The sequence below is a fragment of the Lathamus discolor genome, chromosome 8 (genome assembly GCF_037157495.1).
Source record: "Lathamus discolor isolate bLatDis1 chromosome 8, bLatDis1.hap1, whole genome shotgun sequence".
NCBI lineage: Eukaryota > Metazoa > Chordata > Aves > Psittaciformes > Psittacidae > Lathamus > Lathamus discolor.
The window spans coordinates 10,714,257-10,731,363 of NC_088891.1; the positions used below are offsets into that span (position 1 = coordinate 10,714,257).

The 17,107-nt window shown below is 39.8% G+C and overlaps 1 protein-coding gene across 2 annotated transcripts; it reads left to right on the forward strand.

Moving 5' to 3' along the window:
* Positions 1-789: 789 nt before the first annotated feature.
* On the forward strand, positions 790-17,066 carry BTBD1 (BTB domain containing 1). Of its 2 annotated transcripts, XM_065688341.1 has the most exons (9): positions 4,172-4,508; positions 5,951-6,013; positions 7,630-7,786; positions 8,330-8,435; positions 10,083-10,280; positions 10,544-10,736; positions 11,314-11,401; positions 15,590-15,736; positions 16,518-17,066. In XM_065688341.1, the coding sequence occupies exons 1-9, from the start codon at positions 4,444-4,446 to the stop codon at positions 16,674-16,676; spliced, it is 1,176 nt and encodes a 391-aa protein (XP_065544413.1). In that variant the 5' UTR covers positions 4,172-4,443; the 3' UTR covers positions 16,677-17,066. The 2 variants fall into 2 exon arrangements, with proteins under 2 accessions (XP_065544411.1, XP_065544413.1); XM_065688339.1 differs by lacking the exons at positions 4,172-4,508; positions 5,951-6,013 and adding an exon at positions 790-1,280.
* Positions 17,067-17,107: the final 41 nt, after the last annotated feature.

Genomic DNA, 17,107 nt, shown 5'->3' on the forward strand with positions numbered 1-17,107 from the left:
TTAAACTAAAAGAAGGGATATTCAGCTTGGATGTGAGGAAGAAACTGTTAACAGTGAGAGGGGTAAAAAACTGCCAGAGGCTGCCCACAGAGGTGGTGAATGTGCCATCCCTGCAGACATTCAAGGCCAGGCTGGACGTGGTTCTGGGCAACCTGATCTATTTGAAGATGTCCCTGCTCATTGCAGGGGGTTGGACTAGGTGACCTTTGATGGTCCCTTCCAACCCAAACCATGCGATGATTCTATGAACTCACCACTCTATGTTCCCTGGTCCAAGGACATTACATTTGATGGCTGCTGCGCTGCCTCACTGCTACGTTCACAATTGCTGGTTTTGCTTTGATTTTTCTCCTCGGATGTTTAAAACACGCAATGTCCAAACACACTGTACGTGGATTTCTTCTGTACGAGCACCGCAAGGTACGTGCATCAACGGTCATCAACATTATTTCACAAACAAAGTAGGTGATCGAGCCTTGTTTTCCCTGCTGCCGTAAGGCACGGTATTACAAGCAGGAATTCACACCGGAGGTGCACGCACACCTGCACCGCGTGCGCGCTCCCCCACGTACCGGTGCAAAGGCCCGTGCCTGCCGCCGCGCTCTGTGGTTCGCACACCTGGTTTTCCCCTCTCGCGGCTCCGGAGGCGCACTCCCGCCGCACACGCGGCCATGAAACGCCTCTACAAGCCTAACGAGTGACACGGCCCGGCGCACGGCCCTGCCGCTACCCGCTCGGAAGGACAGCTCAGCCCGCAGCGTCCCCACCGCGAACTTCCGCGGCGCACAGGCGCATGCGCGGCGAGCGGCTGACGTCTGGGCGTTCTGTGCTGCCGGTAGACGCAGCGGCGTGGCCTGGCCCCTCAGGGCGGCGATGGCGGCTGCCGGTGGCGGCCCGGGTGCGCCCGTGGAGACGCCCGCCGTCACGGCCAGTGCCGCCGCGGTGGAGGCCGGCGCGGTGCTGCAGCGGGAGCCGCTGTACAACTGGCAGGCCACCAAGGGGTCGCTGCGGGAGCGCTTCGCCTTCCTCTTCTCCAATGAGCTGCTCAGCGACGTGCACTTCGTGGTGGGCAAGGGAGGCCCCCGCGGCGGCGGCGGCGGCGGCGGTGGCGGTGCCGGGGCGTCCCCAGGGCCCGGCCAGCAGCGCATCCCCGCGCACCGCTTCGTGCTGGCGGCCGGCAGCGCCGTGTTCGACGCGATGTTTAACGGCGGGATGGCCACCACCTCGGCCGAGATCGAGCTGCCCGACGTGGAGCCCGCCGCCTTCCTGGCGCTCCTCAGGTCAGGCCGCGGCGGTGCGGGGGGGGAGGCTCCTGGGCTGGGGGCAGCGCACAGCGAGGGCCGGGTCTCTCCCACCGGTACCGCGGGGCCGCGGCGGGGCTCGCTCGGCCGCTGGCTCATCCCGAGCCGCGGCCCCTTCTGGCTCGTGTCCCCGGAGAGCCCTTCCGTTCCCCCGGGCCGCCGGTGCGCACCCGCAGAGGGAGGTGTGAGAAACACGCGTAAGCACCTTGCGGGCTGCGCGCAAGGTCACACCGCCCGCGGGATGCGGCTTGGGTCCTTCTTGCTCTTTCCCCGGCATCCTTTTCTCAAGAGAAGTGCCCTAACTTTAGAGCAGCTGATTGCGCCTTCAGAAGAGTACTTTGGTAGTGGTGGGTGACTGGTTTGGGGTCTTGATTCTGGTTTTAATAAGATGATGGGGGTTAGTGGCTCCACTGAGAGCTGCAGCTATCTATCCACCTAATAATGGCTAAGAAGGGACAGAGGCTGTTGCACCAAGCTTTTTCATTTCATGCTTCCTTTGAAGCTTTATTCATCTTATTGGCCACTTTTTTAGCCGTGGCAGTAAATTGTTGTATCTTTTTACCAGAGTAATACACCCATTGTAATCACACTTCACATACTTTTGGGTGGAGAAAGAACATACAGCAGAAGTTAGTAACTGATTTTTACACCCAAACTACCCAAATGAGCAGGACCAGGAGTGCAGCGATGGCAAAAAGTATGTAAAATGGATTAGTGATTTCTAATTTGGGCAGAATAGGATCTGCTGCTTCTGATGCTGACAAAACCCTTGGGTTTATCTGTCGTCTCTTTTTACTAGTGCTAAATAAAACTCATGGAAACAATTCTGGTAGTTTCTTTGTGCTGTGGTGTGGTAATATGACAAAACTGCTTAAGATTTTTCTGAAAGAAACTCCTCTGCTAGGCAACACTTCTATAAAAGCATATAAAATAGATTTCTGTAACAACCATTTGGGAAACAGTAATTTTATTGCCTGGAAATAAATATGTAGTGTCTTGAAGCTTTCTATAATAGGAAAAGTTTCAAAGTCTTAGCAACTTTCTCTTTGTTTTTAACCCTAACAGATAGGAGCAGTGAGAAGAAAAGTCACATAGTCCTTCTAGTAATCATGCACACAGGAGCTGCAACTGATTGGGGTGGGGAAGAATACACCATGCAGCAGCAATGTCTCTGTTACTGTTAGTAAATGGGCTGTGTTTTGCGGATTCTTAGCAGAGAGGGAGTGGCAAGGTGAAGCGTTTGTGGAGCAGAGTGGGAGATAGTAGGAAGTGACTTGCAAGCAAAATGGTTTCAAAGGTTAAAAGTAAATGCACATCTATGTGTTTGTCTCTATATATGTGGAAAAAACAGTGGACAGTAAAAAGTGAATAGAATTTTAAAAGTTTAGATAAACACAAACAGGTGAGTTCTAAGTAAAGATAAGGGTGGTATTTGAAAACAGTACAAGTGAAGGAAGAGATGTTTTTAAATGCAAACAAAAGGCATCTTGTGTTGGTAGAGCTGCTAGTATGCAATGGGCAGGGGACTTATGTAAGTAAACTGATTATATTTGTGTCTTGACTAAATATCACCAGACTAATGAACTGTTGATACCTCTCAGGTTTGATGTTGTCTTTGGTATGAAATACATGGCAGCTTTTTAGAACATTCTTCTGCATTTTTGAGCTTATTTTGGAATAAATATATCTTGCAACACCTTGTTAAAAGCATTTAAGGGGAACTTCTTTAACATAGACCAGTACAGGATGTCTCTTCCTTGCTCGTGTACACCATTTTTAAAGTATACCAATGATAACACAACTGTGTTTGGATTTTTTTTTCTCCCAATGTTAGCTGGAAGAGGCAAAAATTAACCTTGCCCTGCTGGCCTCTCTTATCTGTCATTAGTACATTGGTCAGATATTGATGATTGCCTTTTATAGGACCTGCCTTAATCTCTGCAAAGACCAATTTGAGGTCTAGTGGCTAGAAATTAAGTTGGGATCTTTGAATACATATAGCAAGTTAATGTCAAGGTAAAGGAAACATTGAAGTGATGCAAAAGCTTTTAGGGGTGATTCACTAGTTATTTAATGTTCCACAGCTTGTTTCCATTTTGTTTACTCATGTGGTTTGTTAAGTCCTATATGTGGTTGATGCGTTTCACAAAGAGCTACTGACAAATGCTACTTTTAGAAAGAAAGCCAAAGGCAAAAGATTTTTTTGATGAAAGTTTTTTATATTCTCTTAATGTTAATTCTGTCTCTATGTGTCCAGTGAGACAGTGTCATTTCTTTGTCCTATGATGTAAACTTTCATCACAGTTAGTGTTTTGTCACTAGTTTTTAGTGTTTTATCATAGTTTGTAGTTCAAGAATTACATTTATAGGGAAGAAAACAGTAGTTAGAAATAGAACAATTTAACATCTGATGGTCACCAAGTTAATATGAGATCTGGATTGGGTTTTTTTTTTTTTTGCTATATCTGTACACAATATAAAATTGGCTACATTCGCTTTTTTTTTTTTTTCTGACAGAGGACTCTAAATAATAAATCTGTGGAGTTAAAATATTTTGAAAGAATAAACCAAAACTTTAATTGACAGTACCACTGCAATTCCAGTAATACATTGTAGGGTTTATTTTTGCCCCTAGAGAAACTTGGATAGTCATCTTTGTCTGTGGGCTAAAATCATAAGTGTAAAACCAGGAAGCGGGTAGGGAGCCTTTTAAAATTGGCTGGGGAAGGGGCAAGAACTTTCTTAGAAAACAACTGTCTGAGCTCAAAGGCTTGGAAATGACTGTGGTATATGTTCTAGCTTCTCATCCAGTATTCCTCCTGCCTGAAGAGTTCTCCCACACGAGACGCAGAGGTTTTTTTGGAAGCAGCTGACTACTTCAGTATTTTGGCAGATAAGTCCTTAAAAGCTGAAATAATCAGTCACAAAAGTTTGAATTTGCTTCTCAATTAAGCAGGGTTTTGTTGTTTTGGGTTGTTGCTGTTGTTGTTTTTACCCAGAAAATTAAAGCTGTCTCCATAGGATTCTGCTTTAGGGTTTCATTTTGTTGGTTTTAATAAGATTTAACTTTTTATTTTATTCACAAATTGCAGGAATTTAACTTGTCCTTTGATCATGGTATAAAGGAAAGTGGCAACATGGCATGAGTTTAGCAGTCCATCTTCCAAATGTCTTTGCAGAAGACTTTGGCAAGCAGCAAATAAAGGGGTAATCATGACTAACTGGAATGATTCCTATGTGCTTTTTTAATGGTGAAAATATTTCAGCTGTTGGAAGGATGCTAAGACTAGGGGAGCAAGAAGTGCTAACCTGAGAGGAAAGTGGCATAAAGTGTATGAGAGGCTTATGTAAAGTGAATGCTCAAGTGGTCACTAAAAGTGTTCTTCCACTCTGCACATACACACACACCATCCTGGGTGACAATAAAATTAGTCAATATATAAAGAGCAAGTTGTTCCTGTAAGTCTCCAAGTGGAGGAGAGGATGGAGGAAGGCAAGCAGGAAGGATACACGATCCTGAGCCCTACTGAGTTAAGTGGAGGAGGAACAGTGGTATAAACATAAAGGTGTGCCAGTTCAGACCTGCCACAAATGGGAGAGGTAATGCAAAGACAGACATGAGTAGAGGGATTTTCAGAGAGAAGACACACCTAGAGTTCCTCTTTTATGAGTAGATGAGAGCATCATGATAATCCATTCATTTACTTAAGGGAGATGTATTATACAGCATCCTAGAGCAATGGACTTTATTACCATTTTTCATAATTTCTACAGCTACCTTTTAACTTTGCAAATTCACACTTAGTTTTTGCAGAAGACTGCTATTTGTCTTTGAAAATCCCAGGAAAGTATTGGCATTGTCAAAAATTAAATACTAAACACAGGAAACTGACAATGTGACTTTCATAATGAATTTGGATGCTTCTTGTCATAAGCTTTCTCAGTTTCAAAGTATGTAACTATATTGCATGTTCCGTAACTACGGGTTGTTACACCCTGTGGTGATCAATGTCTAGAAACAGATTATGAGATCAAAAGTGTCCAGTAACTCCATGCAACGCATCACCCCATCCTGTCCTGAGTGAATACCATACCAGATGGAGCCCAAAGTCATAGACCATATGAGCTCAGTGGACATTTTGTGCATTTGTCTACATGTTACAGACCTTCTATGGGGAAAGGTGTAGTTAACGAGGATGTGTGGTGACAATGTGGAACCTGAACATGACGTAAATAGTATGCAATAAGGGATGGGTTTGGCTGGGATAGAGTTGAATTATTCACAGGAGCTAGCATGGAGCAGTGTTTTGGATTTGTGCTGAAAGAGTGTTGATAACACACTGATGTTTTATTTACTGCTTGAGATGCTGTGCAAATCTTAGTTGTCAGAACTTTAATCACTTAAGTCCTGTTAGTTTGTCATTGACACACTTTCAGTTGAGGAGTGTCTCCTAATGTATATTCAGCCATACAGCAGGGAAGGGGTTGGAGCACAGAGCCTTAAGTGTGTCCTTTTTCTGTTTGGTTGGGGTTTTTTATTGTTTTGGTGGGTTTTGTTGTTGTTGTTGTTGTTGTTGTTTTTGGTTTTTGGGTTTTTTTTTTGTAAAGCTTATAATGTAGTTTGTGTGGTAATGCTGTTTTTCTTACAGCCTGTTAATATTCAGCCCTTGTATGATTTGGACTCCAAGCTCCTATAAAGTCAAACAAGAAAGGTTAGGGCATTTTAGGTAGATTTCTTTTTTTTTTAATCTTAAAACCAAAATCTAAATGCATTATTCTAGTGCTTTAATGAACAACTTGTCCATTTGTTATACAAAACTGTACCTATGAGATCTTAAGTTTCTTAGAAGTACATTTGTCAGTGACCGTGGCTGTCCAGTCAGCCCATCATTTCATCACAGTTTATATATCATCATAATTTACAGCTTTCATAAATAAGTTCTAAATCACCTGTATGAAACTTCTACTAAAAAAAAGTTAGCATTTAATGAAACTCATTCTTTCTAAAAGCTGTTTGATGTAAATCCCGTTTCAAAAATTAATTTAGAGCATCATCCACATTTCCTAAGTGATGTGAAAGCTGCCTGTTTGAATAGATTGGAGTATTGCAATGGTAAATACGTACCTCTTGGTAAGTGGCACAAATTTAATGTTGCACACCATGTTTAGTTGTGTGTCAGCAATTACGTAAGAAATGCAAACAATGAAAAATGTTAGTTGAAACTTGAATTCCGTGTTACTATTACTTAGATCTTCCCATGTTGCAAATAAGCTTGAGTCCATTACTTTGGTAGTTTTCTTCTGTTAAATACAAACTGCTTATTGTTACATTTTAAAGCCCTTCTAAACATGCTTGCCATTCATTCCTTTCCAGGCGGCTCTGAACAAAAAATATTAAGATAGGAAAGGCTTGGCCTTCCTTGAGGAGTTTCTGCATTTGCTGATGTGCCCTGCTTTATTATGCTCAACCACCTGTGTGTTGAGACAAATGGATTTTTGTAAATCACAAGCTATTCTTGATTACTATCTGAAAAACTGATTAAATATTGCTAAGATTATCTTCCATGTTACCTGTAAGAAAAATTATTTTTAAAAAGTCATATTTTCCATGCTGAAGGTTAAAACTGATTTTTTTTCTGGTCTCAAATAACTTCTCAGGAAACAGGGGTTTTTTTCCTCTGGTTTTGGTGGGAGCTCCTATCTTCTGGTTCACATCTTATCTCTAAAATCTCAACCGGTCATCTAGCCTCAAGTACTAGAGACAAGCTTTGCTGTGTGCTTTGCTATGGTTAGGAATAGAAGAGTCAAGGTCATCTGCCTGATGACTCCCTCTCCTCTGAACACTACAGAGTGATAACTTCGACGTGTTATCACAGTCTAAGTCCTTGACACTATTCTCCTCGTGGGGAAGCTAGTGTGCACTGTCAGTAAATTAAGTTCAGTGATATAGGCGCAGAGGCTTAAGTATTGATGTTTAGGAATACAGCTCTTGCTAGTGAATCAAAAGAGCATGCATTTGTGTGTTAACTAATTCTGCAGCTCAGCTGTTGTTTACAGTTGGTAGCTATGTATAACTAGTACAGCCAGATCAGTCTTGGGGAGTAATACATATTTAAAACAAATGTATGCCATTAGGTTAACGTAATACTCTTTCTTAAACCCTCTAATTTGCTTATCAATTTGTTAAAATGCTCCATGGTCAACTGTTGCATGTGCACAGTGCAAATCTTTGAGCTGTTTTCTAAATGCAGAGAGACTGTTGTGTTGTGCCTTACTTGCTCTTCTCAAGATAGGTGTTTATGGTCTGTATTTTTGTATTGTTTTCCAGGTTTCTTTATTCAGATGAAGTTCAGATTGGTCCAGAAACAGTCATGACTACTTTATACACTGCTAAAAAGTATGCAGTCCCAGCCCTGGAAGCACATTGTGTGGATTTTCTAACGAAGCACCTCCGAGCAGATAATGCCTTTATGCTGCTTACTCAAGTAGGTAAATCTAAGCTTATTTTTTGTTTACTAGGAAAATCAGTATTTGGAAGGAAATTACTAAATATTCTTTAACAGTAGGTTTGCTACCATATCGCCTAATTTATGTATAAAAATTTCTACTTGATCTGTTAGCGTTTTTACAGACTCAGCTTCTTATAAATGTGGAATAAAGTCTTTTATTTATTTTTCTTATGCAATGGACTGAGACATTTCAGATAGAGCTAGTTTATTCTACAGTGTATTTGCATTAATGTCTCAATTGTTTCATGTGAAGACTGTGCTTTAGTTCTCTATAGCGGATGTGAGGTGTACTTTTTTTAGTTATACTGCTAAAACTACAAACATAAGCACAAAGAAAAACTTGCATTCAGTGAATTCTCCTTAATTACGTATTTCTTTGAGAATTTAACTGCTTTTTAAGTTATAAACACAAAGACAAATCAACCTGTTTATTTAGATCTGTACTAGGGTAAAAATGCTTGCTTTTTAAAAATAGTAGTGTGTCAGATTTATGCTTAAAATGTATTTCTTTACCTTTAGGCTCGTTTGTTTGATGAACCTCAGCTTGCTAGTCTTTGCCTTGACACAATAGACAAAAGTACTATGGATGCAATAAGTGCAGAAGGCTTTACTGATATTGATATAGGTAAGTTACTTTGTGTGCCCTAAGCATTAGACTTCTGAAGGGAACTGTAGGGGGTGAGAAGACTTCATCACAGTAACCTGGGATAGTTTGCCTCTCCCATCTGAGTATATAGAGTTCTAAGCACATTTTATCTCCTTGTCATGGTGTACTTTGCTTCCCCCCTAATCTTGACCCACCTTTGCACCAATACGATGGCCAGCCGCAGATCTCAGAATTCAAGCAGCAGCACCTGCATTACATCAGTGAGTTTGCTGATGAGCAAAACAGGGCACTGCATATGTATGGTATGTTAATCAGTGCAGGTTTTATTATCCACCCCTACAGTTCTTTCCTTTGAGTTTCACTCCTGAGCAGGGTTCCAATGCATTGGGTCCCTATTTGGTTAGCGCTGGTGCCATGGGGCGCCCAACATGGTAATGCTATGCTTTTGTTAAAGCCAAAGCTTTCACTTGCCAAGTGTTGTGCCTTGTCCCTGAGGGATCCACACCTGCTTTTTGCGTGTAACAGGAGTTGTACTGTCCTGTTGCCATATGGTACCCCTCTGTTCAGAGTTGCACAGATCAGGTAAAATTTGTGAAATCTGTGTTCAACAAAATAAATAAAATCCAAATTGGCGATTTCTATGTTTCGTCTTTTATGAAAAGCTAGCTGTTGTACATTTGCTTACTGAACTTCATTGATGCTATATATGTTTTAAGACTTTAATCCCAATTCAGCTAGATTGTGTGGAAAAACTCAGCTGGAGGAAGGTATGCCAGCTTCTTAAAGAAGTTGTAAAGTCATTGTTAACTCCTGTTCAGTGGGATTTGTACCCAGACTGAGTGATCATCTCTGCTCTTGCTATAAATCCCAATCTATTTTGACTTTCCTGTATATTTTTTATGCTGTGAACATACCTTGCTTAAATTCATTGCATTTAAAAATTTGCAAAGAAGACAGAAGATTCAGAATCTGAAAACACATTTTTTTCAGGCCTGTGTTCTATGAGGATTACTGCATACCTGTACCGATACATACCTGTACTGCATAACAGTACCAATATACTGTTATTCATAAAATATCAGTACAAGTAAGAAATACAGGAAAACCTGCTGGTTTTTTTGAGAGTACCTTGCCTCACATCCTGTGTTCCACCTTCAAGCTTTGTGGATGGCAAACATGTCAATGTTTAAAATCACTTTCATGTATCTTTAGTTTTGTGTGCACTGCTGCTGCTTGTGTCTATAGCTGATCCAGACTGGCAGGTGGCTACTCAGATGATAATGTGACAGTGTCATCATGAATAACTTGGTTTTTTAGTAGTGTGCATTCACCGCTTGGTCATTTCCAGTTCTGATCTTGCCCTAGCCATGGAAATTCTGCAGGATATTGAATGTCACTGCATAGATTATGTATGGTCACACATTTCAGGATAAAGAAGAAAGTTTATGTGCTGTCTTCATAGCAGGAAGTTTAGTTCATAGTAGGATTTTTTTTGTTTGGAGTCTGTAGACCGTTGGGAGATTTCTTTATACATAAGATGTTCTGTATTTGGTATCTTTCTATGAATGTTAGCGTTTACTTAACATTTTAAGCTTACTTAATGTGTAGTACTGTTACTGGTTTGGATGAAAACTTACCTCGATCTGTTAACCTTTTTTTCTTTAGACACACTGTGTGCAGTTCTAGAAAGAGATACCCTTAGTATTCGAGAGAGTAGACTTTTTGGAGCTGTTGTTCGCTGGGCAGAAGCAGAATGTCAAAGACAGCAACTGCCTGTGACATTTGGAAACAAACAGAAAGTCCTTGGAAGGGCTCTTTCCTTAATTCGTTTTCCATTAATGACTATTGAAGAGTTTGCAGCAGGTGAGTTGTGGGGTTCTTTGTCTTAATGGCTTACTGTTAGATCTCTGCACAACTCATCTGTGAGTGTTTAGATGCTTAACACTCTATTGTTATCAGTGTCATACTAGTAAAAGTTGTGATGCACAAATAAAAGCAAAACATTCTGCAGAATATGCTCTGGCTGTTGGAAAATAATGTCATCTTCAGTTTGCCAATATGTGTGGTTTAAATACAACAGTTGGAGTAATTCTTCAAAGCATCTTAGAAGTCTTTTCTTTTCACAGGCCCTGCTCAGTCTGGAATCTTGTCAGATCGGGAAGTAGTAAATCTCTTTCTGCATTTTACTGTCAATCCTAAACCTAAAGTAGATTATATTGACCGACCAAGATGTTGCCTTAGAGGAAAAGAATGCAGCATTAACAGGTTCCAGCAAGTGGAGAGTCGCTGGGGCTACAGTGGAACAAGTGATCGGATTAGGTATGGCTTTTGAAACTATTTGAAGGAGAGACAGAAGTGTGGGAAGAAAGGGAACAAATTGCTTAACTTTGACTTTCTGGCATAAGACACCGTAACAAACATGCTGGTTCTGTTTTGGGAGCATTTGATTTTTTTTTTTTATTTTTTTTTTTACTTTTTTAAAAATAACTCAGGCTGTTGCACACATAAAATATAAAGTAGCAAAGCATAAATTCCAGGAGGGTTGGGTACATTCTACAGTGTTTGGGTATTAGCTGCATATTCCTTTTTAAAATACCAAGTCTTTGATCTGGTTTTATTTTGGAGATACTAAAAAGAATCTGGTTCTTTTTTGTTTATTAATATTTAATATCTTGGGGAATTAGCAAAGCTTAAACTTGTAAAGCTGCAACCTTACAAAGCATTTTCTTACTGTTGAAATACAAATAGAAGGTGTTACTGGGGGGGGGGGGGGGGGAAGTAATTTTCAGTTTACTTCCCTAGTCTTCAGTGGGAGGCTTTTTCCTATTTGCCTGGGAATAAGGTAACACACCCATCACAGGTGTTTAAATTCCTTTCTTGGCTTGTGTCTTACTAGGTTCACAGTCAATAGGAGAATTTCCATAGTGGGATTTGGATTATATGGATCTATTCACGGACCCACAGACTATCAAGTTAATATACAGGTACAGTATCTTCTGTTTAAATAAGCTTATGTAGAAACTACACTTGTAGTGCTGGCAAAAGTTTTAGTATGTATTTTGGTAGGAGTGATAAATAAGCTAGTAACCTAACCTGTGTTTTGTCCCCAGCAGTGGTTATAAGAGGATGACTAGGGAAAAATTAGAACAACATGAAAATCTTTCTCCCTTTCTGCTGTATTCTCCTGTCCTTCAATCATTTTTAGTATAGGTGTTTCCAGAGACTGATTTTGGTTTCTCTGTTTAGTAGTTCCTGGTGAATCTTTCTTCAGGATACTTGTCTGGTCTAACCTTGAATTTGTGTAAGCTTTCTGCAGAAGAATTTTGTAGCTTTGTAATCTGTTTGGTTGTGCACAAAGTCTGTCCTTTAGTAAAGTTTCTAGTAATTTGGGAAGGAGATCTTGGATTTGTCATCAGCAGCTCTCTGTAATAGAGGACACAACATAGTGACTGCTAAAAAAGCCCACTATGTCATCAGGAAGATAGTAAAAACAAGATAAAAGGTGACATTGTATTGCTGTATGAAAGACAGGTATGCCCACATCTTGAGTATTATGTGCCATTCCCAATCTCGCACAGTAGAATCAGAAGGTAGAGAAGAAGGGTAATTAAAATGATTGCGGGGTTAGAGCTGCTGCTTTATGAAGGAAGACCAAAAAGGCTAGGACTCTTCAGTTTGTAGGGTAGGTATGGGCAATACTTCTAAAACTCTGAGAGCAATGGATAAAATAAATGCAGAACTGTTTGTTATTCACCAAACCCCAGAATATTAGAACTCGGAGACTCTTACTGATACTAGAACATCAAAACAGGTAAGAGTATCTGCAGTATGCAGATACTGAATGTACTGCCAGAAGACGCAGACACCTGCTTTGAATTTGGTGGTATCTGAACATGTTTGTGCATCAATAGCAGATCCATTAGAAGATTCCAGAAGGAACAGAAGGGAGATGTGCACTGTACCACACCTAGTAGAACAGTTGTGGATGCTGGGGGAACAGACTGCAGAGCCCAGACTTGTGTACTAACCCAGAGCAACATCTCTTGCCGCTGTCAGAGGATAGTGGACCATTTGTCTGATCCAGCTGTGTATTTATTGCATTCTTAGCTCATCTGGTACATGTACTGAGGCTTAGAGGCTTGTCTTTGCCCAGAGCTTTTGGGAAGACTGACATCTATTCACTACTGATTCAAGTCTTAGGGGGAAGTTTGCATGTTACTATTACCGTAACTTCTGTAAAGTTGCTTTCTGTTTGAGGTTTGCTGAAAACATTGTCCCAGCATGGCAATTCTCCTGGTTTCTTCTGCTGGTAAATGATGTATTTGTATTACTGTTCTCTTATCTTCCATGTTGAAGACCTTATCCTGCTGCCACTCATTTTATATCTTCATGCATGTTTATAGCTTCATGCATATTTATAGGCACCCATATAGGGTGCTTAGCTACTGCTTTATTGAAAGAATGATTTAGCATGGGTTTTGATGCTTTTAGACAGCTGTTCCTAAGCCTTCTTTTAGCCCGCTTAATTGCACTTTTTTACATTTTAATCTGTCAGTTTGGCCCTTTATATTCTAATCTGGATATGACTTCATATTTCTATAGGATGCCCTTTTCTGTTTGTTTATTTCTGGTAATAGCCTTTTGCTCATCAGCCATGCCAGCTTTTTTTCCCCTTTTCTCAGGCCTTTCCTAAAATGATACCTGCCAATACTGTATTTGGGCATGGGATGTCCTTTCAGCAGTCTGCGTGCTTCTTATAAGGATTTCATTTTCTTAATTGCGCCTTCTTTTGAACAAGCTTCCTCATTTTTTCTCTTTTTGAAATGTAGCATAGCTGTGGTGCATTTGCTTTTGTTCGCATGGTAGTGTTGACTCTAATTATTACAAACACTGTTACATAGTGTTCCTATTATGAAATTTTGAATCTGATCTTGCTCATCAGGCAGTACCAAATCAAGGGTTGCATTTCTTCCTACTGAGCAATTGGTTAGCAAGCTCATGAAATGGCCAGTGATAGCATCTAAAAATGTCACCCCTGCTTCATGTCCTGATACAACAACTTGCCCGCTCTGAGAAAGTACTGGAAGACACACTAAAATTGTACTTCCTGCTCTTGTAGCCTGATTGATCTCTCTTAGCATGTTGTGGTCAGGATTGTCTTCTAGTAATATTGACCCAGCACTATGTTTTTTTCAAGTATGGAATTTCAGTCCATTTGAATTCTCCTTCTTACTGAGAAGAGTTTTTATTTGATTCTAAGCTTTCGGGTATTAGCTTTCTGTGACTGCCACAGTTACCCTATGTTCTGTGTATTTCGTAACCTGGTACTATCACTTCACATGGATTTATTAGGTGTGTAGGAAATGTTGTGAAAGAAAGAACCTGACTTCATTTAGGGACAGAAATTCCATTGTTCCTATCTTACTTCAAAGACTTCTTGCATGTGCTGGAACTGCTGTTTTAGTTCATTTCTGGGCATCTTATTTAAATGACGGTTTAGTTAGTCTTCTGTTTTCTATTTGATGATTACTATTCTCTGACCATCCTGTACTTAAGGGTAGGAATTTTGTGTCTGTCTCTTAAGAGAAAAATGTTGTGCCTTTCTTCTTAAGATGTTTGAAACAGAATGTATCTGGAATGTGGTTTTGAAGGAATTTGTTGGCTTTTCACATTCCTCAGTTTAAAAGCTAATTTGGAAATTCCTTGATTTGAAAGTAGCATCAGTTTAGTTTTCTCAGACTATACATTTATGTAAATGCCTAGCGTAGTGCACTAGATAGGATCTTTAGAATAAATCAGTTGGTACTGGGGGCCTAGCAGCCATATTATACATATTTGGAGATTTTTACTTTGCATTAACTTCTTTGATCCTCTCGGCTAAATTCCCATTAGCAGATGAGATAGTTTGGTGTGCTCCTTCAGCATGTTTGCTGGATGCATTTTGTCTGAAAATAATTGAGTTCTTGCAAAGCAAACTAAAACATATTAAGTGGGAATGATCAAGAGATTCACTTGAAAGGGATGCTCCTGAGCCTAATTAAAAGGCTAGTGTACTTTTACAGTTCAGATGAAGGCCATCCACCTTATACAGGTTCTCTTTATGCTGGAAGTATCCTCAATTCCTGATGAATCTGAAACTTTCCTGTCACAATTTTTTCAGACAGGTATTTAAGTCCTGGGTGCCTACCTTTCTTCTTGGACCTGCATCAGTACTAGCAGAGCTTGAGAGAATTAAACACATAGTACTTGTCTTAAAATAGTGATAACATATATTGCAAATACATCTTTTATGTGAAAGGGGCTTAGGCCTTCAGCATGATAAATGTTAACACTTCTGTTAGCTGTGCCTGGGGGAAGAATTAGAGCACATTTTGCCTAGATGCGTTTTGCTTCATCTCATTTGTGCAATATTAAAATTATGGCAATTTAATAATAAAATATTAAAACTGATAGAATTCTTGTTAGTGCAGTAATCATGAGAAGTGTCCATGTTACTCTAAAGCTCTAATACCCAACTTCTGCAAGAGGTTGTTCAGCAACATGGGTCAGGACTGCTACCCAAAAGAAGTGCATTATCTGCTGTTACTGCATCTTAGCTAGTGATTCCTATTTGTCACTTAAAATGGAATAAGTAATCTGAGTGTAATTTTTAAACAGAGTCTAGAACATAAATTGTATAAAACACAGCAGCACAAGTTCCTGTTTTCTTTTAAGATCGTGTCATTAACTGCTTATTTTATCTGTAGAAACTTGTTTTCTGAATTAGCCACAGCCCCCGTATGTGCTTCCCTCATGTGGGCCGTGTAGGTGTACCAAGATCAGCAGATCTAAGTACAGGAGTTATATGTAATATATAAAGGTCAGAAGATGAATGTGTAAGAGCTATTCTTCATCTCCCAGGCAAACACTATAACCTGGTTGGAGCAGTGTTGAATCTAGCCCACAGGTTGAACAGCCTGTGTGGAACCCGCAGGCCGTAGTTCAGCACTGCTGGGTCGACCCTAGTGGTATCAGGACATTACACCTACTTTCCAGTCTTGAGATAGCATTATCCTTGTAATTAAACTGGGTGGAGTAGGCAAGTGTTTGCTTGCAATCTTCTAATATGAATACAATAAGAATCTTTCTCAAGCTTATAAACCTAAAAATACTATTTTCTTGGTTTTGTACAGATAATTGATTATGAGAAGAATCAGACGCTAGGACAGAACGACACTGGATTTAGTTGTGATGGAACAGCCAGTACGTTCAGAGTTATGTTCAAAGAACCTATAGAGATTTTGCCAACAGTTTGCTACACAGCTTGTGCAACGTTGAAAGTAAGAATGTCTTAACAGTACAGAAGAAAAACGTTACTTTGGTGCACCAGTTGTTCTTTTCTGGCTCTTCTTATGGGAAAGTGACTTTAGATATTTATTTTTAGTGCTAAAGAAAGATATAGCTAAACTCCACAGTAACTTGTATGACTGCTGTCGCTTTTCTGTTCCACAGAACAGAATGTGCCTTCCCACTTTCTGGCTGATGTAAGTTAGAATGAGTCCTAATGGGAGTCAATGGTTCTATGTGGGCAAAAGCGCTATCTAGAATGTGTAATCTGGCAGCTCTCTGTAAAAATTTAAGTTTTAATTTCTTTTATGGAGCATATTCTAACCAGTATAGCTGCAGAAAACTAAAAGGTTTGGGTTTTTTTAATAGCCATTTTTGTCACTTTTTATATACTAGCGCTACAGTATAGGAAAGAATAATTTGTTCTAGGAAAGTATCCCTTTAATGTTATGGATAAATTTATTTATTCAGTGTTTTCTCAAAAGTCTTTTAATACTCTTTTAAATATAATTCCCCATATGGGAATCAAAATTTATTTATTACTATAGTTGGATAAAATCAAGTAGTTTAAGTCTACTGCCAGAGAAATTTTTTGTTATTTAGACATAGTGTACTCACTTGTGTTATCTGTGATTTTGTATGTGACTTACATGATGTGGGTACAGACATTTTTACTGTTAAAATAGCCTAACTCAGTAGTGTTTGAACTTCAGTGGTTTATGGGTCTTGCTGCCTGCTTCCATTCAGTTGCTAATCTCTTGTGATGTTTTTCAGGGTCCTGATTCCCACTATGGAACAAAAGGCTTGAAGAAAGTGATCCATGAATCTCCTACTGCTAGTAAAACCTGCTTTGTCTTTTATAGTTCACCGGGTAACAACAATGGTACATCAATAGAAGATGGACAGATACCAGAAATAATATTTTATACATAATTTCACATGCTCATCTCAAATGCGTCAGCTTATCAGTGGACTTCAGCTTACTGTTGGCAGCAGTTAAAAAATTACGCAGAATTCCATGAATATGTGAGAACAAAACTTGTTTGAGAGGTACCAGAAAAGCTGATCTCTCTGCATAATTATTGGCAGAATGTAATTTAGCTTTTCCTCTTGACAAAACAGCAAGTGGAGTAAGTATTCTGCATATTGTTTTAAATAGTATCTTGTGCTTAATTTCTTTGTATTTTCATCCCTGTAGTAAAATGTAGTAAAATTCTTTTTTTTTTTTTCTTGTTTTTTAACTGGAAGATCCTTACTCATGATGAACTTCTTGTGTATGTTATCCCCAACCTGTCCTAAAATGACAGTAAAGCTGCTGCTGTAGTCCCAGTTTATATTTCTTTCCAGTATGACCTCAGAATGAC

Coding starts and splice junctions, on each gene's coding strand:
- BTBD1 (XM_065688339.1), top strand. CDS start 874: ATGGCGGCTGCCGGTGGCGGCCCGGGTGCGCCCGTGGAGACGCCCGCC. Junction 8,436..10,082: donor CTTTACTGATATTGATATAG/GTAAGTTACTTT, acceptor TTTTTTCTTTAG/ACACACTGTGTGCAGTTCTA. Junction 10,737..11,313: donor GGAACAAGTGATCGGATTAG/GTATGGCTTTTG, acceptor GTGTCTTACTAG/GTTCACAGTCAATAGGAGAA.